Below are 27,244 nucleotides of genomic sequence, written 5' to 3' on the forward strand. Positions count from 1 at the left end.
GCTTTAATACATCATTTCCAATTAAAAAACAGAAGATAAAATCTTTTAGTCTTAACAGAAAAAACTGCTGGTTGACTACAGGTATGGTATATGTAAGTCATGAACTGAAAAAAAGATTATACGAGATCTTCCAGTCTTCCACAGTATCAAGAATGAAGAATTAATGAATTCCATGCATATTTCAAAAAAATATAAAATAATAGTTAAAAAGTGATAAAAGAAGCCAAAATAATGGAAAATGACTACTATATAAATAATCTGAATAAGAGAATGAAAGCTGTATGGATAATAATGAAACAGTAAATTGATGATAATTTTCCCCAGTATTATAGTATTTATCCGAAGTGTAAAGGTAAAGAAATTATGAATCCTGAAGAAATCACAAATGTCTTCAGTACTTATTTTAACAATGTAAGTGGGCAAGTGGTTACTGAAATAAAATTATGCTTTAAAACATTCCAATATCATCTAAAAATACCAATATAAATCCTGCTTCACTTTCTCTCTAATAACCCAAAAATAAGTCCTTTCAGTTATCAGAGCTTTAAAAATCAGCCACTGCACTGGAATAGATGGCACTTACAGCAGTGTTATTGAAAATGAGGAGCATCATTGCTGAACCATTAGCTCACCTTTGTAACAGTTCCTTTAAAACTGGAACTTTCCCATCATTCCTAAAAAGAGCCGAGTTCAAACCACTATGTAGAAAAGACAAAAAGCTTGAAGTGGCTCCCTACAGGCCCATTGCTGTACTGTCTATTTTCTCAAAATACGCAAGAAAAATTTTTCAAATGAAAATGGTAGATTTCCTGGAAAAGCACAAAATAGCATCTACAGCACAAGATGGTTTCAGCAAGGACTGATTGTCTGATACAACAATTTTTGGACTTTTAAGTGAAGTACTTAAAAAACTAGATAATGGTGAAAATTTCATTGGAATATGTCTTGATCTATCCATGGTTTTTGATATCATACATTACACTATACTGTTGCCTAAGCATGCATTGTCATGGGCATCAGATGAACACACAACAACTGGATAAAATCACACTTAAATAGATGAAAGCAAGTGGAGGGAGTACAACACTGAAGTTTCAACAATTTAACTCAACTTTATTCAAAATATGAAACCATTAAAAATAAATTGACACAAGTTTCAGTGCTCAGTCCTCTTCTATTTTTATTATATTTGAATGACCTGAACAACTTCTGTGAGAACACTATTCAGTTTGCTGATGATACTGGTGTGCTAGTTAGTGGGAAAGAAATGGAAATGCTTCAGAAGTCAACAACAGAGACACTGAAGAACACTGGAAACTGGTTCAGCTACAATAAATTATCACAACAAGTTAGTAATAAATCCAAGTAAGACAGTACCAGTAGATTTTTATAGTGTGAAAAAAGGTGAGCAAATCGTTCAGATTCAGGTATCTGATAAGAAGCAGCATATTGTAAACAACATAAAGTTCAGTCTATGGCACCAAAATCATTTTAAGTGGGAGATGCACATTGAAGAAGTGTTACGTACTGCTTGTTATTTAATGACAACATTAGAAGTATGCTGCAACAAAGATTATCTTGGAACTGTATACATTGCGTATACAAATTCATAAGTGAAATGTGGAATTATTCTCTAGGGTAACTTGTCTCTAACCCAAAAGCCCAGACTGCAAAAAAGGACTGTAAGAATAATGGAAGGAGTAAAGTAAAACAAAACCCAAAGATCACTCTTTAAAATTCTGGAACTCCTCCTACTTCTATGTATTTGTGTGTATAAGACAGCTGTTTTTGTGAAAAAAAAATGCAATAGATAATACCTGCTCTCTTCCAAAAAATGAAAATATTCATTCTCATGGTAATAATGCAAAACAGGAACTTTCATATAGAGCCATCAACACCAGCCTTCCATTACCCATTTGGGAAAGTTTTTTACAACAAGGTTCCCCAGAAATTTAATCAATAAATGACCCAACAAAGTTCAAGTCAGCTGCTAAGACATTTTCAATTCATCACTGCTTCTGCAACCTGCACAGTTTCCTTCAGGAAGTTCACTAAGTATTTGTGTCTGTACCAAAGTGGTGTATTATATAAATGTTACTAGTCCCAAGAATCTCAGTGATCTACCATGAAGATGTCACTGTAATAGGAATATCAATTTACCTGTACAATACATGCTCTTTCTGGTTTTACGATATACTCTCTTTCCACTTTGATGGTACATACTCCCAATCTTATAACTTAATGCACACTGAATGTAAAAAGAGTGCAAGTAATGTAAATTTATTTTCATGTCATGTTATTTTTTGTTATACACTGACTTTTCTGCATCAGAATATACCATTAGTATACTACATGATTGCCTGGACAAATAAAGAGTGTACTGATAGAGATAATTAGGAATAAAATCAATACCTTTGAAAACAATGTAAAGGAAGTAATAATGCAACATATTTGCTATTCTGTTGATGATTACCTGAATGCAAACTTAAATTAACTATATGACCTCAAGTTTTCCTCTGTATATTTGAAATCTTAACCATATCCTAAATGTAATGTGTATGCAGTGATCAACCGTGCATGAAATTTCTTTGCATTTTTGAATCTTGTTCTAGGCATAATATTCTACTTATTCCACATTGTTCTAAGATGCAGAGATCATGTAAAGAAATAATATGTAGGCATTTTTATGACTCATAATATATGTATGTATCTGCACATAATGTTTATAGTATTGTATATTGGTACTAAAATAAACACTATGTTTTGCCATTTGTATATGTGATGGCTGCTTTCATTTCTGGTAGAATTTTGATTCCTATTTTCATTGTTTAACTGGTTAAGGTAAATGTTTTTTAATCGATGTGAATACAACACATTTTTTGTTGTTATAAATGCCCTACCTTTATGAGCTATTTTTTATTGTGTATTTAATATTTTGCTGTCATCAGCCACACATTTTTATGGAAACAAAATGTAAGATTTCTGAGCTTCAGCATATTAAATGTAACAATTATAACATACCATCTTTATCCTCCTTTTTGCCCCATCCAATGACAGTGCAGCGTGTACCAGGGTGAAGCTCATGATTGGCAGGGGGTAAGCAGACGGGTAGCAAATGCTCATGGAATCGAACCCTTGTCTTCAACTGAAAAAAAAGGAAATGCTAATACTATGCATAGATGGTACAGAATCAAAATTCAGAAACTGTGGCTAATCGGTACGAATGAGAAACACTCTTTATCGACTGTAACAACATGCTTCTCCATTATCACCATTTAATTCAATATGATTTTAATGTCTTACATTATAAGTATCAAAATGCTTTACTTAAAATCCTGCACTCTAAACTCTCACCTACTTATTAAATAATTCAGCTGCTCCTTAAATAAATAAGTTCAATGTACTGCTTTAGGTGGAGGAAAAGAGTATCCCGACATGAGATCAGGACTGACAGATGGTTGATCCAAAATTTAATTTAGAGACTGTACATTCAGAGGTTAGGCTTATCATAAGCATTTAAAGTAAACTAGTCCATATCATAATGACAGGATGAAATAGAAAAGTTGTAGCTTTTCTTCAAATTTGTGTTGTCTAATGATTAAACTCATTTTTGCCCTTCGTAAGCAGACTCATAACATAATGTTGAAGTTATTATTTACTTCTTTTATCATCACTGTGTATTTGGATGTCCCATGCATTTGTTCAATTATTTTACGATCTTAGCAATCTTCATGCTTAATACTGAAACCACATAGGCTTTGGTAATGTAATGCTTATAAGAAATGTCATGCAGTGCCCTAGGAACTGTAAATTACACATTGTGGGGTATTGTTTTAATAATGTGGATTATGCTCATTAGCAAATAATTAGGTGTGTTGTAGGAACTGTATATTACACATTGTGTATAATCAGAGAATTAAAATTAATCATCTGCAAATGTGATTAATAACCAAAAGAAAAGAAAATGCACCAGACTATATTTATATGAAATGTGTATTATGTAGCTTACTTGAAAAAGAGCAACATCATTGTCGTGAGCAACACCCATGTTATACATAGGATGTGGAACAACACGCCGAACTTTCATTTTCTGACCATAAAATGAGTGAGAGTGGCGTCTTGTGATACCAAGCTGGATTGTCCAACCAGAAGGTTCAGAATGGCTGAAACTAGAAATAAGTCACTTAAATATAATGGTAATATAAATTCGTAGATGGTAACATATTGATATGTCCACATGACACATGTAAAAACATAGTAACTTTCAGTAGCTTCAAAGCTACTACTCTTTTCCAGATAAAGAATGCTCAACTGAACATACATTTTTCTGTGGTAACATCTTATCAAATACAGGCGATATTAAGTTATTCAACATTCCTTAAATTTTCTAAGTTAACAAATACTATAAGTCTCATATTGAGATTACCAATATATTAATTCAGATATGAAACAGTAAGACATTTACTATGTTCAAGTGATCTATAATGAAATAAATGGACCATGTTTCAATTGTAGTGTCATTTATTTAAAATTTTGTTGGGAGCAATTTGTTTCCTTATTTAATATGCCGCACATTATATTTCACAACTTTTAGCAAAATTCTACTAGGCAGAAATGACATTCATACATGGATGATGCCAAATATTGAACGTTCATTTTTTGAACTACTACTGAATTTTGAAGTAATGGTATGTATTTTTCATGTATTATGAAATGAGTCACTCTACTATAGAGCCATCTCTTATGATATTGTTTTGAAGGGCTTTTAAACACTAATTTTCCTTCCTTCTTTTAGTCTCACACCTTTCATTTATCACTTTTTATTGCTTATGTTCATGTCATGTTTTCTATCATATGTTGTTTCATGATGAGCCATTGACAACCTCAGTGATTGAATAAATGTGCAGCTGTACTACACTGAGGTGATAAAAAGTCATGAAATACAGATGGCATTGGTATTGCATACACAAGGTATAAAAGGGCAGTGCATTGGTGGCTCTGTCGTTTGTATTCAGATGATACACATGAAAAGGCTTCCAAAGTGGTTATGGTCATATTACAGGAATTAACAGATTTGAATGCAGAATTACAGGCCCATACCATTAAAATTGGTATGCAGCAGGATTTTTGAAGATATATTGTGTTCGAACATTATGAATTATCTTGAAGAAAGCGGTCTATTGACACACAGTCAACACGGGTTTAGAAAACATCATTCCTGTGAAACACAACTAGTTCTTTATTCACATGGAGTGTTGAATGCTACTGACAAGGTATTTCAGATTGATTTCATATTTCTGGATTTCCGGAAGGCTTGTGACACTGTACCACATGAGTGACTCATAGTGAAATTATTTGCTTATGAAATATTGTCTTAGTTATGTGACTGGATTTGTGATTTCCTGTCAGAGAGGTCATTGAGTAAAACAGAAGTGATTTCTGGCGTTCCCCAAGGTAGTGTTATAGGCCCTTTGCTGTTCCTTATCTATACAAACAATTTGGGAGACAATCTGAGCCACCATCTGCAGTTGTTTGCAGATGAATCTGTCATTTATCGACTAATAAAGTCATCAAAACAAACTGCAAAACGATTTAGAAAACATATCTGAATGGTCCAAAAAATGGCAGCTGACCCTAAATAACAAAAAATGTGAGGCCATCCACATGAGTGCTAAAAGGAACTCATTAAACTTCAGTTACAGAATAAATCAGTATAATCTAAAAGCCATAAATTCAACTAAATACCTAGGTATTACAATTACAAACAACTTAAATTGGAAGCAACACATAGAAAATGTTGTGGGGAAGGCTAACCAAAGACTGCGTTTTATTGGCAGGTCACTTAGAATATGTAACAGACCTACTAAGGAGACTGCATGCATTACTCTTGTCCATCCCCTTTTGGAATACTGCTATGTGGTGTGGGAACCTTACCAGATAGGACTGATGGAGTACATCAAAAAAGTTCAGAGAAAGGCACCACGTTTTGTGTTATCGCAAAAATATGTGTGTCACAGAAATGATACAGGATTTGGGCTGGACATCGTTAAAAGAAAGGCATTTTTCATTGCAACACAATCTTCTCACAAAGTACCAACCACCAACTTTCTCCTCCAAAAGCGAAAATATTTTGTAGACACCAACCTACATAGTGAGGAATGATCACCATGACAAAATAAGGAAAATCAGAGCTCATACAGAAAGATACAGGTGTTCATTCTTTCTGGGTGCTATACCAGATTGGAATAATAGAGAATTTTGAAGGTGCTCCAATGAGGCACTTAAATATGATTTGCAGAGTATCATTGTAGATGTACTGGTAGATGTAGATGAATGGTAGTTGGACATAGACACATGGGATATTCCATTTTGGAAATCATGAGGGAAATCACTATTTTGAGAGACACAGTCGAAAGTGTACCAAGAATTTCAGGCATTACTTCTCACCATGGACAATGCAGTGGCCAACAGCCTTCACTTAATGACTGAAAGCAGTGGCGTTTTTGTAGAGTTGTTCTTGCAACAGAGAAGAAACACTGTATGAAATAACCACAGAAACCATGTGGGACATATTATGAACATATCCATTAGGACAATGTGGTGAAAATTTGGCATTAATGGGCTATGGCAGCAGATGATTGACTGACTTGGGTGTCTTTGCTAACAGCACATCATCTGCAGCACCTCTCCTGAGCTCATGACCATATCAGTAGGATCTTAGATGACTGAAAAACTGTGATGTGGTCAGATGAGCCCCAATTTCAGCTGGAGAGAGTTAATGGTAGGGTTTGAGTGTGGTGCAGACCCAAGCTTTGGAACCAAGTTGTCAACAAGGCACTGTACAAGCTGGTGGTGGCTCCATAATGGTGTGAGCTGTGTTTACATGAAATGGACTGGGTCATCTACTCTAGCTGAACCAGTCTTTCACTGGAAAGGGTTATTTTCTGCTAGTTGGATATCATTTGCAACCATTCATGGACTTCAATTTTTGTGGATGACAATGGACCATGTCACTGGTGCACAATTGTTGTCAATTGGTGTGGAGAACATTCTGGACAGTCCAAGTGAATGATGTGGCCACCCAGGTCACTAAAAATGAATCACATTGAATTTTTATGGGACATATTTGAGATGTCAATTTGTGTACAAAATCCTTCACCAGCAACACTTTCGCAATTATGGATGGCTGTAGAGACAGCATGGCTCAATATTTCTGCTGGAGAGTTCCGACAATTTGTTGAGTCCATGCCACATCAAGTTGCTGCACTATGCATGGCAAAAGAAAGTCCAACATGATATTAGCAGGTACCCCTGACTTTTGTCATCTCAGTGTATAGTTCGATTCCCGGCGGGGTCAGGGAATTTCTCTGCCTTGTGATGGCTGGATGTTGTGTGCTGTTCTTAGGTTAGTTAGGTTTAAGTAGTTCTAAGTTATAGGGGACTGATGACCATAGATGTTAAGTCCCATAGTGCTCAGAGCGATTTGAATCATTTTGGAAGAGAACACTGAATTACCACTGCCCAATGATACAAATATATATATGCCTAATATGAAACAGAAGAGGGGTAGCAGCAGTCAAAGAAAGCAAAAATGAGAGTGCAAGGCACACACCCTCACTAGTGACAGACAATGAGATGATGTGATCTCCTTCACACGCTATAGTTATAAGTTTTTTTGGGGTCCCTTGTTTAGGTTATAAAAATCATGTGTCGTATCTTCCTGTCACAATTGTAAAGTCACAATGGCAGGGTAGGCTATACTGCCGCTATTTTATAGTCTGTAATATTTTAGTGGGTATGGGCTCTTGTTCTTGGGGTGTTTAAGATGTATTTTGCTGCACTGTATTTGTCGCATTAGTATTATAAATCACCAGGTGAACTTCTGATCTGGGTAAGACACACGTGTATCTTAATATATTTTCCTGTCACGAGTGCAAAATCACAAGAGCGTGGGAGACAGTAAATGCCAACAATGTATGGCGATCCTAATCTACAATATTTTTGTGGCTATGGGTTATCTGTTCTTGATCTTGTATTAGTATCTATGAGGATATGTATAGAGGCTGGACAAAAGTATGGAAACACCAAAAAAAACAAAACATTACCCAGCTCAATATGGTGTTGGAAAACTGATGGCATTCAAAACAGCTTTCAGTCGTCTCAGAATAGATATATACAAGTCCGATATGGTTTTCAACAGCATCTTATGAAATTATTCTGTAAAATTGTGACCAGTTCAGGTAACGATTCTGGAGGCACATAGCACCTCTCCATAGTAGACCACAAAGGCTGGGGAGCTGTGACCATTCACCCTTGTGTTCACAAAACCAGTCCTGGAGGATGTGAGTTGTGTGAACAGGGACTCTGTCATCTTGGAACACAGCATGGTCATTGGAGAAGAAATGTTGTATCATGGAATGGACCTGATCAGTCAAAATGCTCACATGAGGAGTAGCCGTGGAGCCCACGGAATATGTTTCTCTTGCGACTTATAGTCGTCAAGAAGTTGGAAACAGTGTGAAGCAAGGCTCATCTGACCAGACGACGTTCTTCCATTGGTCCATAGTCCAAGTTTTATGGCTTCATTACCATGTTTTCCTGTTGCGAGCATTTGTGTCACTGATGAATGGTCTTAGAATTCCATCTTGCCCTACAATTTGCTTGTTATGGAGCTCCTTTCGTGTTGTTTTGGTACTGACAGGGTTCACGAGTGCGACATTCATTTTCTGCTGTCGTCCCCTTATTTCTCGTCACAATTCTCCTCAATGACCGACTGTCACAATCACTCAACACACACTTTTGTGCCTTAGCGGGCACTGTACACGGTATAAATCTTCGATATGGTGCTTCTTGAAACACCAAACATTTCACACTGACCATATGAGCACCAACAATTTGCCCACTATCAAAGGCACTGAGCTCCGACACAGTGCACTCACAAAAACACGTAACCCTCTTCTGATCACGACTGACATCTGCAATGTACTGAAAACATTGCATAGGTGACTTTCATGGTGAAACACAAGAGCGCTACGTGCAGCATCTGCATCCAAGTTCAAGCATGAATTTGTTGTGACGTTTCCTTATTTTTATACACCTCCTGTACTAGTTAACTGCCTAGGTTACTCGTTTATGTATTACGTCAAAAATTGTAAGTCCACATCGGGAAAGTGTAGCAAATGAATGCCAATGATTGTATGGCGACACCAAGTTACACATGGTATTCCTGGCATTGAAACCACATACTGGGGGAATATTAACGCTCCATTTGCGCTGTTTTATTGTTTTGTGTATTAACAGTAGTCGAGATTTTTTGTTTTTGTTTTGTTTTATTTTATTTTAAAAGCAGTCGAGATGCCAAGATAAAACACAACAAACTATGTCGGAAGCATAGCCTTTGGGCTAATACTCCACGACATTCAGGCATAGAGACTTACTTTCCGACGCAGTGTGACGCGGTCAGCACCCACTGGTCTGCGATGAGCACTCCAGCACAGTAAAACACTTCTTCCGGGCCTCCTAGTAGCGCTGCTAGAAACGGCCAGTCCCCAGGTGTTGATTCAAATCCTCCAACAATTCTCGTAGAGGCTCGCGGGTAATTTGGATGTCTTCTTTGACCACAAGCTTGCAAAACGAAAACCACCTCGTTAAAAAGATTACACGTGAAGACATGCACTGCAAGTCTATATTGTAACCTACATCAAAAGAAAAATACTTACTATTAGGAATAGGCGGTTTAAAATTGTGTAAAAAGATGTTGGATTGTAAATTTGTAACTGTTTCAGTTGATCAGAACTCAGAATGTGCCTTTGTAGAAAAAACTCTGTTCCGACTACCCGTGACCTTAGCTGCATTGGCTCTGTTACATAGAGTGACTTAAAAACTAGAGAATTGGGAAATACAATATGTTTTTAGTAATCATGATTGAATGCGTTTTATGTTCATGATGAAAGTGACTTACTGAGAAGTAATCAGTACGGATCGAACAACTGTGACTGCCTGTTCCTGACGTTTTGATGATGTAAACGTTGCAGTCAGTTTGTTTTCATGAAGTTAGTGAAAACACACAAGACTTTTGCTTTAAAACGAGTTACACCAGTGGCAAAAGTCCTATTGCACTTGTACGAGAAGTTCGAGCCAATTTAACCTTAGCGTACTTCTGTTCATGTCTTCATAAAAAATTTTGAGCAACGAAAGTGTTATCGTTGAAACCCGTCGAGGGCATCTGAGGAACGTGAACTACTGCATCTGTCTCGCTGCCTCAGTCTCTTCATTTATTCACAGCATAATTACTTGCAGGACATGCCAAGACTGTGTGTCGATCTACCCAAAGAATTTGGTACATTAGCAAAATAAACAAAATATACCGGTAATTAAGCGTGTGTATTCCGCATGTGTTTTGTAGCGTTGTAGAGATTCAAATAGGCGATTGCAAGTCTATGAGATAATGCTTGAATAGTACGCGAATGAGCTCTGTTTATATAATAGAATGCCAGGTGAGAGGCTCAGTGAAAATCTGGTCTGGAATTCTCGGAGATCGATTTATTGGACTACACATTTCACAATCATTTGAATGGTGTATGGTATTTGAGCTTTCTGGGCAATGCCTTGCCTGAAGTTATCAAGGATGTTCCCTTGCAACTGCACACTACACCAAAAACTAGGAAGTTACGTCCTGGATTCCTTCGATATCTGCTGTCACCCCTACTTGCTACGGACTCCACACCGTTTAACAGTGCACTAGAATAGGTCTCACGAAAACACATATACCGCTATCGTGCTTTTCCATAGTTTTCAACAAATGTATCGGTTCGCCTTTCATACGTTTCCACGTGTTCCTTTCGTCTGATTGTTCGGTGCTTCAGAATGATAGTGCTCTAGCGCAATTTGATAGACAGGTCAGAGCGTATCTCAGACAACTTCAGGCAAAGAATAACTGGAAGGGGATATCCAGTCCCTTGGCCTGCGTGCTCACTATCTTACACCTATTTACTTCTTCCTCTTGGGTTATGTAAAGTCCTACGTGTACTCAGCACCGGTAGGAAAGGTAACTGAGCTTCGTGAGCGCATCTTTGCAACGTTGGATATCATCAAAGGAGAGAGAAGAATCTTATGGAGAAACAGATACAACAAGGTCCATCGTTATATATTATGTAACGAAGCTCATGGTCATCACGTGAAATTTACAGTACTCAGTAGTCAAGCCACAGATTCAGTTCACAGTATTTGATTGTACTCTACTGTCAATAAACATTTTCCGAATACAGTATTCCGGTGTTCCTTTTAACCAACCGAAAGTGCAGAAAGTGCGTGGTGCTGTAGAAACTTTACTTCACCTTTCCTGCTATAGGTTCCTTATATCAAAATGTTCGGAATTTCACTCTGTACAAACTTTCAAAGACAGTCTGTAACACCCTGTATCTCTTGATTATATTTTGAAGCATAGAGTAATTTGATTTATGTGAAGTGACTGTTCTCATTATTTAGCATGGTATCAAAAATAGTCATCTTTGAGTAGTCTCATTTGAAAACAAGCAAAAGAATAAAACTTTTGTAGTACTTGGTTTTCGTGTCGTTTTTATTGAAGTAGCGCTTGAGCAGAAACACGAAAGTCACATATAAGCTTTTAAAATTGTCAGTGCAACGAGTAATTGGGTACATAAGGTACGTGCTCAGTTTTCTTCCACAATTATTAGCATCCATATTTGAAATGACGTACTGGTGACTTACAGCTGCCATGAAAGTTTTGGTAGCATAAAAAATACAAATGAAGCCGTTGAAAAACAGTTGAGTAATACATAGTGTATCTGAGGATTCGCAACTTGAACCCATACTGCTCCATCGAGCGAAAGAGGTTGCGAGCAGGACAAGGTGGGGCCTCTTCGTAGATCTCGGTAGTAGAGAGGAAAATTAACTTATGTTTACGATAACCACACTGTAGCTTATGTCAAAACATAACAACTATTTTCTGACTTGGGAAAAAACCCAATACACAACAACAAACACACTACTCTAATACTATTATATAAAATAGAATTTTTAAGATTGAAAAACAAGTTGCGTTTATAAATTTAAATATGAAATTTTTCTAATAATATGTTACAGAAGAATCTATAAATAACCGAGCATTGCTATATCCAACTGGGTGTTGGCACTGTGGTGTAGCTATGTGTCATCTGAAAGTACTGATTGCGATGGAGAACATTGGTGGAGTAAGGCACTTTACCTGCGGTAAGCGAAGTAAATTCGTCTTACTGAAAATCGTTTGACTGATGCCGCCTTACAGCGTCTGCATATAATGTTGTAACAGGATAATCATATAATTATTAGTGTTATTGTTATTAAAAGTTTTACCAAATCCCAGGCCAAGTAGTTCTGAATTTTCTTGCTGAATTCTCCCGTATCTTTTACTGTTCTTTTTCACTACATGATACTGTTTTCATTTTCTGAAATCATTATATCCAGAAGTTTCTTACAAATGTCCCTGAGTCGTGCCATGTGTCGTACACTGTGGACTGGTGTAGATTGTGCTTCTTCTTCAGAGTTATTGTAGAGCTACAGATCATACACACAATGTTCATAAAATAACTGTGCTGATAGCATACCAAAGTTGGAGCAGGTGAGCTTCACCGTAGCATAGTCCTTCCCCGTGCAGGAGCGCAGCTCCTTCAGCACGTTGCGTTGCTTTGTCGTCCTCCACATTGTGTCGCCAGTGTAGGCGCCGCTGCTGCTGTTTGAGCTGACTGTGCGTACATTGCTGATACCGCTGAGCATCGTCAGTTCACTAGAATTGGCAACCCTGAAAATATGTATATGGCACCGGTGAGTATGTGACTCATTTATCTGTTATTTGGTATCATTAGAAATTAAAACTGTCTTTCATGTAACTGACATTTAGATGGAATTACATTTTGCTGTGAGTCTCAACTTTATGTTCGATAGGGATAGAAGCAGAAGTAACGAATCAAAATTTGTTCCACAGCTCGGATTTGAACACAGGTCTCCAACTTACTAGGCGGATGTGCCAAATATTGCATCACTGTAGTACTATGGCTATCATACCTGCACGGACTACCCTAGTCTAACACAAACTTCAGTTCACGACTTAAGTCCATTTTCCCTTTCTTAAATAGTCAGTATTGCCAAGGCTCTCTGACACTGAAATAGCGCCTCACATTTGTACATAATGGGGAAACCCTGCCTGTATCTCTATTGATCTGATGAAATTACATTGTCATGGAGACATATTAGTCTCAACTTTACCTTCAGTTAGGATAGTAGGGGAAAATGGGCTTAAGTTGTGAACTGAAGTTGTGTTAGAGAGGGCAATGGGCTACGGTAGTCTGTGCAGCTGTGATGTAGTGGTTAGCACATTTGCCTAGTAAGCAAGAGGGGTTAGGATGGGTTCAAGTCATGGCTGTGGCACGAGTTTTAATTGATTGCTTCTGCTTCTACCCTATCGAAGAAAACTGCTATTTGCTCACAAGGAATGAGGAGCATAATAAATGACTAAGGCACACAACAAAGGGGAAAATATTTATGACATTGAGAAGAAACCAGCAGAGCAATAGAATTTATATGAGAGATGATACACGTTGTCGTAGTAATGAACGCTGTTTCAGATTGGTAAATTAAAGCTGCCAGAAACCACGAGGTTTGTCTCAATACCACGGTGCCTTATTTGGTAAGATACAATTGGAAGCAGTTTTTCCTTGTCTTCCATCTAAGAATCCTCCCACCCACTGAAATATTCCTTTTTATAGGGAGAATGTAATGTCATTAATGTTTGTAAAGAGCCAGTCTCCTGTGCATATGTTTTTTTTCTTCTGTAGCCTCTGTGAAAGGAAGAGGAGAAACCTCACAGTGTCTGGTGGTTCAGTGAAATGCAATCACAACTGTATTCTGTATCATCGTAGCGGAAATTTATCGATGGCCAACTATGTTGAAATGGCCTATCATTTTAGACGACAAAAATAGAAAGAGTTTACTCTTGTTTTGTGTGAGATCGCACATTCACACACTCTTGTTTTGTTTTTCTTTAGTGGTCTCTTGTAAGGAACAGACATTCTACATCTTTAAAATTTATTGCTTTCTGGCTTAAAGTAATGAAATATGACACCTATTTAGAACTCTGAAACTGTTTTAAATCTACCTACATCTAGTGCGTATAAATACATGACTTCTCCTAGTGTGTAAACTGTTTCATACTGGAACGAGTGAAGTCGTCGGACCTTTGTTATCCAGAGTGGATGTATCAATAAACTCCTACCGTTCTTAAGAAAAGAGAAAGTAAAAACTAGCGTCGAAATAATCCAAAAACAAATTATTGTCTTTCTATAGATCAAAGTTCGAAGATACGATATACTTAGATCAAGTGTTAGTTTTATTAGAACAAATCGCAGTCAGATATTAATCTTTAGTCTTCAAAGACAAAAAGACTTACGAAAAATAAGTAACATAATATTAGGACATTTCAGCGCTATACCTATACCTGAAATTGACCATTCTCTGGTGAACAGTATCTCTGACTCACTATTCAATCGATCTTTGCTATTTCAATTTGTACGTTACAAAATATGAGTCGAATGAACATATATCGGAAACTTTGAGACAGAAGTTAATTCATAACCGAGGTCTGGTATAGTATTTCAGCAAGGAAAAGGATAAGTGCATGTAAATGCTGTTTATGCATTAGTATGTTCAACAGAATAGGGATATTAGTTGTTTGGGTTGTGTGTGAATTTTAATCCGCGATCTTTACGCGTCTAACAGTCATCTACTTTTCTTTTTATTCAAAATACTGAAATAGAATAATTACGCTCAAGGGAGCTAGGTCAATTTCCATTCTTAATCGTATAGGCCTTCTGAACTAGAGACACTACAGAGTTACCGAGTGGTGCATTACGTTGCCGCTCATTTTGGTTTTCTTGTATGCAGGGAGTTTCAAAAAGACTTCCAAAAACTCTTGAGACAAATTCCTTACACTAAAACAATAAAAAAATTTCATATAAATATCTGTCCATAAATCGTTGGTTTTAGAGTTGTTGATGCTCAACGGCTTTCTAATTGACACCCAACAGCTTCACTTATCTACACACCCGTTTGACTCATTGTACCCTAGATGGCGTTGTGTTGCCATTGAGACTTGTTTACAGTCGTCGTTTGTCTGTCTTCGACGTGTCCATTGTGTACATGTACGACAGGTAGTTCCTTAAATGAAACCGTTCCGTTCAGACATAAGAGAATATTCATTTTGTGAGCAGGCAGACATGATTTTTATGTACTGCCAGGTGATTGGTAATGGACACGAGGCTGAACGGCTGTATCAGACGGCGTTCCCAGATCGAAGACAGCGATTCACCTAACCTTTGGCGTTATGTGTCGTCGCGTTGCCGAGATTCCCGTAGCACCACAGACTATCGACCGACGAAAGGCACGTGTTACTCGTGCGCCTGACAAGGAAGAGCACGTTCTAAGGCATGTCGAAGAAGAGCCAGTTGTCAACGCGCGACGAGTAGCTCTGGCATGTGGTACTTCTCCAAGTTCAGAGTGGAGGATACTTCACGAGCAACTCATGTTTCCGTATCAGCTTCAGCACGTGTAGTGCTTCACGCCTGCCCCCAGGAGAGAATCTTTTCGTATGGTTTGTTGCTCAAATTGCCAGTCTGTTGATTGTCTGTTCAGTTTTGGTTACAGATGAGCAACGTTTGGAAGAGATGGAACAACAAATGTTCACAACCAACACATGTGAACTGAGGGCAATCCTTATGCTACACTACAGGCTAGCCATCAGCATCAATTTATGGTTAATGTATGGTATAGAGTTGTCGGTGATTATCTGGTGGGAGCACACTTTCTCCCAGCACGTCATACAGGTGCTGTCTACAGAAACTTCAAGCAGAACACCCTCCAAGATCTACTAGAAGATGTGACCTTGCAAATAAGAAGAAACATGTGGCTTATGCATGCTGGAGCTCCAGAACATTTCAGTCTCAGTGTTCGTGATGAAGTGGGTGTTATCTACGATGACAGATGGTAAGTAGACGAGGACCAGGCGTGTGATCTGCACTTTCCACCAGCCTCAGTCCTTTGGACTGGTATCTCTGCGGCCATCTTAACCAATTGGTCTACACAGCAGACCACCCGGATGCGGGAACTCTTTATCGATGGTTCATGGACGCTTGCGAAACTATTCGAAATGGTCAGGGAGTATTTGAAAGGGGGCGACAATCTGTGATTCATGGAGTGAATGCTTCTTTAGAAGCAAGAAGAGTACATTTAGAACATTATACCTATATGGATATGGTGTCTGTTCTTTCGGACATGTCCGAAAGAACAGACACCATAGCCATGTAAGTATATAGTTCTGGCAACACCGGCCATGACCTTCTTCTTGTGTGCAGATGCACACACATTCTCCGAACTCTTACGGGACTTGGTAAGAATGTCTTCCACGATTACAGAGTGTGTTGGGGTGGGACACTACGCGTGTAGTGTGTGGACATACAAAGTGAGAATGTGGGTCTCGCGGGAGGCGTGCGCGAGATAGTCCCTGCAGTCGCGCTATCCTGTGTGCTCTCGGTGACTCAGATGGATTGCTGGCACGGTAGCTCAGCGTGTTCGGTCAGAGAGCTGGTTGGCCTCTGTAATAAAAAAAACTGAGTGGAAGGATCAACAAAACGAACTTGAAGTTGAACGGATGTCATGTGACGTCCGCAACAACCAAACACAACGAAGAAAAAAAAAAGAAAAAAAAAAGATTAGAGCGCCTGCCATGTAAGCAGGAGATCCCGGGTTCGAGTCCCGGTCGGGGCACAAATTTCCACCTGTCCCCGTAGATATATATCAACGCCCGTTAGCAGCTGAAGGTATTAATATAATTCTAATTTCGATTTAGAACATTTGTTATGAGTTATGTTGATGAGCTCCAATGGACTAAACTTCAAATTTCATTAATAAATCGAAATCGAAGAATTTTCGAACAAAGATTTATATGAACATATTTCTTATTTTGGTCTAATGAACCTGTCCCCGAAGCTTGTAAAATTATCTTGATACACCCTGTGTAGAACATTTGCAGTTTCGTAGGTTACATTAGCAATTTGCACCAGTGTAAACCGACGACACAGAATATGGTTTAGTTTTTCCTCGGATTTCCTCTATTGCGGCGGTGGCAGCTGCCATAGCACTGTCAACTTCTCGTTTAGCGACACTCACGTGTATCCGAGCATGGCGCAGAGGTCGTGCGGCGAGGCGCCGGAACCCCAGTGGCTGATGCAGGCGGGCCGCCACGCCTGCTGCTCCGGCTGGAACACCTCCAGCACGCCGCTGCCCTCGTCACCCATGCGCTCGCTTAGTCGCACTGCAACACACATACAAACACTTCATCTGTGCAGCCTAGGGTCACACACCACAAAGGGGCTGACAACATAGCAAACATTTGTTTTGACACCGTGCTGCGTGCCTTCTATGAGACCTTGTTATTTTGTATGGACTTATTCTTCTGAAATTTTCAGTGAGCAAGCGAATGGTTAACGGAATTTTAGTAATTTGAAGTCAGTTCAGTTTTGCAGAAAAATGTTTCTGCTATATTTAATTTCATTTCATCATTTGTTATATTCCTTCCGTTAGCTGGCATTGAGTAAGAGATGTACTTCGTTATAGCTACAATATGTCCTTTTTAAAAACTGAAATAGTGATTTTTGCTGTTCATAGTGATGTTAATAAAAATGTTGCACCATTATGACTTAAATTGTTTCCATTTTAATCTCATTAATTCATTAAGTCATAAATTATATAATAAAATTACACACAGTTAAAAGATAAGCCTTAAATGCTGCGATTTGTACTTTTTATTCCGAAACTGATATAAAAGGCAATTTTTATGGGTTAGATCTACTCAGTGTATCGCCATAGAAACCTCTGGATTTTAAGTACGATTCTGGTTTTCAGTAGTACTTCACTGTACTGCACAAAAATGGGCTGGGCCAGCACCAAGCGGAGGTAAGTTAGAATCGTGAGTGTTAAGTGGTGCGGTGAAGTTTGAAGTAGCCACAGTATGTGGAATGTGAAATGTGGTAGAATGGCTGGCAAGAGAAACAGGTTTTTGGATAGGGGTAAGTATACGTACGTCGGAAACCAGACTATGATTGTAGACAGCGAAGAACAAGACAGGATGAGAAATCGGAGGGAAACCTGACCTGAGAAAGGATAGGGCGGAATGAGCAATATCTGATATGAAGGACATCCGTCAAGTTTATTATCTATAAAGAGGGTAGTGTTAAAATCACTTTCGGAAAAGATTTGGAGGGGGTGTAGGTATAAGCCCATTGTGGATGAATTGGTACTGGCTCAGCAGCTTTTGTGAGAATCACCGATAACACCGCTCACTTTCGCCAACAGCAGAATCTGCGGAGGACGCTGAAAGAAGAATGACTCAGTGTGCAACCTTAGTGCACCGGGGAAATTACGGGTCACCGTTCAGGAACGTTAAAGTAAAATTTAAGAAGGAAAGGTATCCAAAAGAATTAAGAAGAAGTCTGATTGCTACAGGGCTGCATTTTTAACAGATTATAGAAAGATGGCTGAATATTAAAATTTTTGTTTGCACGTTTCTTTGTTTCATGACTGTTGCTTATGAATGAAGCTAAGACCTAAAACGGGAATATCCTAAAACAATGCAATATTTTAGCTGCAATGAGGCCAACGTCCTTGAAAAATTTCTTGAATGATATTAATTTGCCGCGCTAGCTATTATTCTTGTTATCATTAAACCACTCTTCAGTAAAACTGTAATAAAGTAATACATTTGTAGGTAAAATAATATGAAACACTAAAGATAAATATGCGACACAAATGTTTACGGATAATAAAGTGAGGCGCTGTGTATCAGATTTCATATATGAAATTATAAATATTTATATTCTATTAATTCATAAATAAAGTTCCCCTCTCGCACATAGTCTTTAATTAAAGGCTTCCGATTCAGGAACACTAATCTTCTATTCGAGGCATCTCACCGTGAATAATTATGGCCATATGGCATACGATGGGTTACCTGTCTTTACTTAAATGGGACTTAGGAACAGGAAGAGAATTTCGAGACGTGAGTCGTGCTTTCGACTACAGTTATCTACGATAAATTCTCTAATGATCATTTCAGTAAAAGTAAAGCAGCAGCGACCTAATACTAGACAGAATAAGGATGAATGACAGCAATTTCGGGGCATCAGTTGACACGGTGACAGGTTTCGACAATATTGCTTGGAATTCGATGTTAGAAATGCTGAGAAGAATGATGTTTAAGTACAGAGATAGGCGAGTAATTCCCAACACCTAAAAATCCATTGGATTAATTAAGGATCAACAGGACAAAATTGTGTTCAGAACCACGTAGGGAAATGACGCAGATTATCGGCGTGTTGTTTAACAAATACATCGAACAAGCCCTAAAAAGTCACTGAATATTTTCTTAACAGGAATGAATGTAGAAGGGGAACAGATGATTAAGTTAAGGTTAGTAGACAAAATAGTTCTTTTGACCGCAAGGAAGCACGACTTAGAACTGCTGTTTAGAACTGCTGCTATGTAGGAAGCACGATTGTACGAGATCACACGTGCGAGAGAGACAGCATGTAACAACCGGCCGTTTTAAATCAAGTTGTTAACAAATATTCTTGAGTTAGAATAGATTAAAAGTCCCTTATTCAACGTGTTTTATTACGATAATCTCTAGGGTGACTCTCGAGGCAGTTAATAATGGAGTGGACGATTCAGAATGGACGACTTGTTGATCTGGCGTGCTCTTCAAGTACATACTGCGTGGTGCACATGCACTTACCGCAGAGAACGCTTCACTAGCCTAATATAACTCAGCGCATATCTACGACTACGACGTTAGCATATGTATTTGTCTGCTGATTATATTTACAAGTAGACTTGGACTTGTATTGTCGCACTTAGGAACACTGAATTGAAAAATATGTTTCTGAAATTGTACGCCTGGGACATATCGCTGCATAAAACTAGACAGTGGAGAGTGAGAAAATTGGAGCAAAAGAAATTGGACGTAACTAATCATGAAACAGCAGGAGAAGAATGAGAGGTTCTAGAATCAGTGCGTAAAAACAAGTCTATGAAAAACTCTTAGCAGAGGAAGGAACTCTATGGTATTATAGATCTTTTTTAAAAACACACACGAGTAATTAAGGTGGAATAAAAGCTGCAAGACAAACGAAGTTTTGAATTTGTAAAACATATTACAGAGAATGTTCTCGTATATGAAGCAGATGTTCAGGAATGAAAGTATGACAACATAAAAATAAGTGTGCGGGACAGCTACATACAACCCAGTCTAAACAATGATCGCTTTAAGAGGAAAAAAGGTGCAAGAATATCACGGCTGAGATTATACTCTTTGTTTTGGTATGGAAAATGTGAAACAGACAATTATCTACAACAGGAAGCAGTTTACAACAGACTGGATCATACGCAAATACCGGGTGTAACAAAAATGTACGGTACTAATTGCAGGACACACTTCTCACACGTAGATGAAGAAATTATGTTGTACGAATATGGGCTGGAAACGCTTTGTTTTGATGTTACAACCCGTTTCCTCCCACTCATTAACTGTGAGAGACACACACGAGCAGAACGTTAGAATCATGCGGAAAATGCACTCTCGGTGGCGTCTGTTTACGTTGTGCACCGCCAGTGGTTTGTTTTGTTCCCATGCGACACACGTCGTTGCTTGTTTACAATTAATAATTATTCCAGCTCGTTTGCCACAAGTACGCAGGGTACTACGTAGAGTTAATCACAGATTTGGCTCGTGCAATAGCAGTGTACACAAATACAGATGCCCACTTGATGTGTGGATTAGCTGACTGCAATGGCACTCGCGCTCAACGTTTGTACCGGGAGAAATTGCCAGGATGAAGGTGCCCGGCAGCTAAACTTCGAAGTCATAGATCGTCGTCTTAGGGAATATGGGGAATTTAAGCCTGATACTTGCGACCCGAGGGAGGTCTAGAAGGACGAGGACACCTCAACGGGAGGCGGCAATTCTTCATGCACAAGGAGTGTAGCTGCAACGCTGGATGTTTACCATGTGACTGGCGGGAGAGCGGGTTGATGCATGTATCAACGCCCACGGGGGTCATATTGAACATCTCCTTTGAGAAAGAGTAGCATATGGTATTAGTTGGAGAAAATGAGTTGTAACAAGCAAACAAAGCGTTTGTAGACCCATGTTCATATAACAATTTCTTCGTCTACGTGTGAGGAATGTGTACTGCAATTTGTACCGTACATTTTTGTTACACCCTGTATATACAGTTCAAATAACATTTCTATTGTGCGATAGGAGGTTCATTCAATGGGAGGTTCATTATAAACAACGGTGTCCCCAACGATTGTAATCACATGAGTTAGTCAGACTCAGAGTTATTTTGTTTCTGTTAGAAAGACGCCCATTTATGGCCTTGGCATTACAGTTAATGTGGGCTATATGTGCTTATAAATTCCATTCATCGATGGACGTAAGGCTTTGTTGAATTGTACATTCGTCTTCAATATATAACCTGAAAAATAAACCAAGGAAATTAGCTGCAGAAGATGGAAACAAATGAAACGCAAATCGAGATATTTTACATTTTGTAGCATATGATTGTGAGCATTGTTTTACACTCCTGGAAAATGAAATAAGAACACCGTGAATTCATTGTCCCAGGAAGGGGAAACTTTATTGACACATTGATGGGGTCAGATACATCACATGATCACACTGACAGAACCACAGGCACATAGACAAAGGCAACAGAGCATGCACAAAGTCGGCACTAGTACAGTGTATATCCACCTTTCGCAGCAATGCAGGCTGCTATTCTCCCATGGAGACGATCGTAGAGATGCTGGATGTAGTCCTGTGGAACGGCTTGCCATGCCATTTCCACCTGGCGCCTCAGTTGGACCAGCGTTCGTGCTGGACGTGCAGACCGCGTGAGACGACGCTTCATCCAGTCCCAAACATGCTCAAGGGGGGACAGATCCGGAGATCTTGCTGGCCAGGGTAGTTGACTTACACCTTCTAGAGCACGTTGGGTGGCACGGGATACATGCGGACGTGCATTGTCCTGTTGGAACAGCAAGTTCCCTTGCCGGTCTAGGAATGGTAGAACGATGGGTTCGATGACGGTTTGGATGTACCGTGCACTATTCAGTGTCCCCTCGACGATCACCAGAGGTGTACGGCCAGTGTAGGAGATCGCTCCCCACACCATGATGCCGGGTGTTGGCCCTGTGTGCCTCGGTCGTATGCAGTCCTGTTTGTGGCGCTCACCTGCACGGCGCCAAACACGCATACGACCATCATTGGCACCAAGGCAGAAGCGACTCTCATCGCTGAAGACGACACGTCTCCATTCGTCCCTCCATTCACGCCTGTCGCGACACCACTGGAGGCGGGCTGCACGATGTTGGGGCGTGAGCGGAAGACGGCCTAACGGTGTGCGGGACCGTAGCCCAGCTTCATGGAGACGGTTGCGAATGGTCCTCGCCGATACCCCAGGAGCAACAGTGTCCGTAATTTGCTGGGAAGTGGCGGTGCGGTCCCATACGGCACTGCGTAGGATCCTACGGTCTTGGCGTGCATCCGTGCGTGACTGCAGTCCGGTTCCAGGTCGACGGGCACGTGCACCTTCCGCCGACCACTGGTGACAACATCGATGTGCTGTGGAGACCTCACGCCCCACGTGTTGAGCAATTCGGCGGTACGTCCACCCGGCCTCCCGCATGCCCACTATACGCCCTCGCTCAAAGTCTGTCAACTGCACATACGGTTCACGTCCACGCTGTCGCGGCATGCTACCAGTGTTAAAGACTGCGATGGAGCTCCGTATGCCACGGCAAACTGGCTGACACTGACGGCGGCGGTGCACAAATGCTGCGCAGCTAGCGCCATTCCACGGCCAACACCGCGGTTCCTGGTGTGTCCGCTGTGCCGTGCGTGTGATCATTGCTTGTACAGCCCTCTCGCAGTGTCCGGAGCAAGTATGGTGGGTCTGACACACCGGTGTCAATGTATTCTTTTTTCCATTTCCAGGAGTGTAGTTGACGTGTTGCACATGTGAGTTTTCATTTCGGGAGAAGTCAGACATTCTTGGGAGAATGGAAAAGATGTGCACCAAAAGCGCGCAAAGCACTCACTGACACGACTGAGGTTCAGCACAGGCGAAAAAGTACACAAAAGTGGATCTCAGTGCCTAAACCCGTGCTCGTGCAGACCCGGACGGTAAAGCAGTGATTTATTAAAAAGGAGCAAGACACGGTCTTCAGTTCAGCTAGAAAATAATCTTGGTGAACCTTTATTTGCGCACTACAGTCTGATACTACAGGTAGCAGATGGAACAGTAAAATGTGATAAGAATCCTGAAGTTTGTAGGAGTGTAACAAAAACAGGGAGCAAAGCAGATTTGTATCTTCTCGTCACTGACTCGACTCGTTTCCTTATCTTCTAATCCTGTTGCCAGAGAAATCTCAGTGAAAAGCTTTAGTACGTGAAAGTGAGGGCATAAAATTAAGAAGGAACAAGGCGATGAAGAGAGTATTACGCAGTCCAAATTATAATGTTAGACATTACAGACATAAGGGTTTTGACGTAGACACGGAGTAGGAATAGATAGAAAACAGTGTCGTTGTAAAAAGAACAATTTTTCCGTCTGATCGGTCCTGTTTATCAATGGAGGCGATATGGCAGTTTCTTACTTTATCTCCAAGCAGTAATGTTTGGAGCGGTATCATCAGTACGAGTGAACGGATGTCACACAGTTTGCAGCATTGGTGAAGGAGTACTTTCATTCCTTTCGAATTATTATTTCACTAATTAAATTTTATCTCATGCTCTCTGCACCAAAATTTATAGCGATTTCTTTAAATGAAATGAACACTTCTAACTTAATGGCTACTAAAAAGTTTGTAACTTTATTTCTAAAGAGAAACACCAAATGACTGACATGTCATTTTAAACTGTCCGCACATGTGCCTAGCTGTTCGAAACTCGTAATTGAGTGAAATCGAACAAAGTGAAAGATATAATGGAACGTGAGTTTGACTTACGGCAGTTGCGTTCGTCTTGTCCCCAGGGGCAGTCGACGATCCCATCACAGACATGGCTCTGCGACATGCATCGTTTCTCCCCGCAGTGGATCAGGCCTGCAACAGTCAACATGTCAGAAGGAGTTTCTGCAGAAAAGACAACATTCTTAACATACAATAACTGAGTAAAAAAGATGTAACGTTTCCACAAGCTGAAGTACCCATTAAACGACACTCAGATGAACATACACCAGAGTAACAGCAACATATACAGACCTAGTCTATCAGTCGCAAAGGTGTGAGCACTATCTTTCCGCTCCTAGCTGGGGTTGTAGTTAGGTGGACTAGCTAATTCAGTCTGAGTATTCAAAAATTTATCAGAATATTATGTAACAATGGCCCGAATTTTTATGGACCTGATGGCCATCTGTTTGATCGAAACTCATAGCCAATAAAAGTTTTTATGGAAACAGTAGCTTATCCTAATGATGAAGCTGTCGTGCCCCAGATTCATATTCTGGACAGATATTAAAAATCATTTAAGTTATTCCCTGGCAATGCCGGAGGCCAAGGAGAACGGGTCAACAATCAGAATATCAGCAAGCGAGAAACGCTGATGGAGCAGCTGCAAACAAGGAAGCGACTGTAACATCGTGGATGCGCTGAGCATTCAAGTAAGCAACCATAGAAAACTGACATGGCAACAGAGGGAAAATGTAACTGCGCAAAGTGTTACGAGAAAGCTCCGATGTAATGCAAGAGTAAGTATTCAGTTGCCGACATAGCAGAAAAGAGCATCTGAAAGGCGAAGCTGTGACATCCTGACACGACCAAGAGCGCTGATGAGCTCAGGAAACTAATGCACAAAAAATGACCCTCATAGCTTAACTCTCAGTTATTATCAGTTATAATTCAGTTTTGAAACAACTAGCACTGAAATGAAACCTGTGATGCTCCATTCGATGCCTTCCAAGATCTGATGAGCTCTGCTGCTGGGAGCTACCGCTGTCTCATCCTCACCATCGCTGATAGGAAACTTTGGGGCCTTTCGACACCGGGGGTGTCTGCTGGTGTCTCTCATCAACCTTGGGCAGCTCATCACCATTGTACCAGGGAAGAGCAGTAACTGCTGCCCCCCGGTGTGGGCTGTCCCCAGCCTCGCAGCCCAGTCTCTCACGGAGAGGCCTTGTTACAATTCTTCCTGACTATGGCCGCCTTGTGCAGATCTGATACCAGCCTTTCCAGAGCACAGTCTTCGACTCAACGAGAGTGCCTTATGAATCCAGCGAGAAGAACCGCAGGCTATTGAGCAGTGCTGGCAATGTTTTTGGCGGCACTGAGTAGGCGTCTGTCCCTAACATAGTGGCTGCTACGTAAGCTGCTCAACTGCCACACTAACAGAGGGGTGCATCTACAACAGCACATACCGGCTGTCAAGAATCTGGCTGCCAGTCATGTGCGAAAGGCAACACTGTACTTGTTATTAATAAATGTATAAACTGACAGAAATACTTTGTTAACGCTTTTCAGCATTCAACAGAGCCTCACTACCCCATTCGCGCATGATATAACCTGACGACTGTGGAGGCAGGACACTTAGCAGATGCAACAAGTCCACTAAAGAGACAGCTTACACTACACTCGTTCGTCCTCTGTTAGAATATTGCTGCGCGGTGTGGGATCCTTACCAGGTGGGATTGACGGAGGACATCGAAAGGGTGCAAAAAAGGGCAGCTCGTTTTGTATTATCACATAATAGAGGAGAGAGTGTAGCAGATATGATACGCGAATTGGGATGGAAGTCATTACAGCAAAGACGTTTTTCGTATCGGAGAGATCTTTTTACGAAATTTCAGTCACCAACTTTCTCTTCCGAATGCGAAAATATTTTGTTGAGCCCAACCTACATAGGTAGGAATGATCATCAAAATAAAATAAGAGAAATCAGAGCTCGAACGGAAAGGTTTAGGTGTTCGTTTTTCCCGCGCGCTGTTAGGGAGTGGAATGGTAGATAGATAGTATGATTGTGGTTCGATGAACCCTCTGACAAGCACTTAAATGTGAATTGCAGAGTAATCATGTAGATGTAGATGTAGATGAGGCCAAGGCCATGGCTGTGTATTTGGTGTCCACAGGTGGCTGTCAGCATTAGAGACATGTATGGCTGGTGCCATACCCACATGGCTACAGCGTCAGGAGGTGATGTCGGCTGTCTGGCTTTTGACGAGTTTAACTGCTGCAGCTTGCAATTCGCCACTAAGTGGTATGGTCAGGGACTGATTTTGTTGACCATTTTATGTTTCTCTTGTTTATAGCCATGGTGGGGCGTCATGATTGTGAGATTAATTTGAGAGTGTTTTGTTAAACCATGGGAGCCTGCAGAACTGTCTCAGTTTCCTTGAAATTGTACGGTAGTTTAGCTGTGGCCAGTGAGGTGCCGATATTGTAATTTATGTGGACCTAAGTTGCTGTATATTCAGACAGTGACAACTCTACCCCAAATCCCGTTTGGTCTTGATACAATGTACAGTACTGGCCATTAAAATTGGTACACCAACAAGGAATGCAGATGATAAACGGGTATTAATTGGACAAATATATTATACTAGAACTGACATGTGATTACATTTTCACACAATTTGGGTGCATAGATCCTGAGAAATTAGTACCCAGAACAACCACCTCTGGCTTTAATAACGGCCTTGATACGCCTGGGCATTGAGTCAAACAGAGCTTGGATGGAGTTTACAGGTACAGCTGCCCATGCACCTTCAAAACGGTACCACAGTTCATCAAGAGTGGTGACTGGAGTATTGTGACGAGCCAGTTGCTCGGCCACCATTGACCAGACGTTTTCAATTGGTGAGAGATCTGGAGAATGTGCTGGCTAGTGCCCCAGTCGAAGATTTTCTGCATCCAGGAAAGTCCCTACAGGACCTGCAACATGCGGTCGTGCATTATCCTGCTGAAATGTAGGGTTTCGCAGGGTTCGAATGAAGGGTACAGACACGGATCGTAACACATCTGAAATGTAACGTCCACTGTTCAAAGTGCTGTCAATGCGAACAAGAGGTGACTGAGACGTGTAACCAATGGCACCCCGTACCATCATGCCGGGTGATACGCCAGTATGGCGATGACGAATACA

At 40.3% G+C, this 27,244-nt stretch overlaps 1 protein-coding gene across 1 annotated transcript in view; it reads right to left on the reverse strand.

Moving 5' to 3' along the window:
- Nucleotides 1-27,244, reverse strand: part of LOC126267385 (uncharacterized) — a 319,133-nt gene that overhangs the window by 27,852 nt on the left and 264,037 nt on the right. Inside the window, exons 9-14 of the mRNA XM_049972617.1 lie at nucleotides 24,118-24,213; nucleotides 17,218-17,362; nucleotides 12,606-12,799; nucleotides 9,438-9,624; nucleotides 4,010-4,169; nucleotides 3,022-3,145 (exon numbers count right to left, since the gene is read on the reverse strand). Coding sequence (XP_049828574.1) covers nucleotides 3,022-3,145; nucleotides 4,010-4,169; nucleotides 9,438-9,624; nucleotides 12,606-12,799; nucleotides 17,218-17,362; nucleotides 24,118-24,213 — 906 coding nt within the window. The remainder of the gene's footprint in view (nucleotides 1-3,021; nucleotides 3,146-4,009; nucleotides 4,170-9,437; nucleotides 9,625-12,605; nucleotides 12,800-17,217; nucleotides 17,363-24,117; nucleotides 24,214-27,244) is intronic.

The sequence above is a fragment of the Schistocerca gregaria genome, chromosome 1 (assembly GCF_023897955.1).
Source record: "Schistocerca gregaria isolate iqSchGreg1 chromosome 1, iqSchGreg1.2, whole genome shotgun sequence".
In the NCBI taxonomy this organism is placed as follows: domain Eukaryota; kingdom Metazoa; phylum Arthropoda; class Insecta; order Orthoptera; family Acrididae; genus Schistocerca; species Schistocerca gregaria.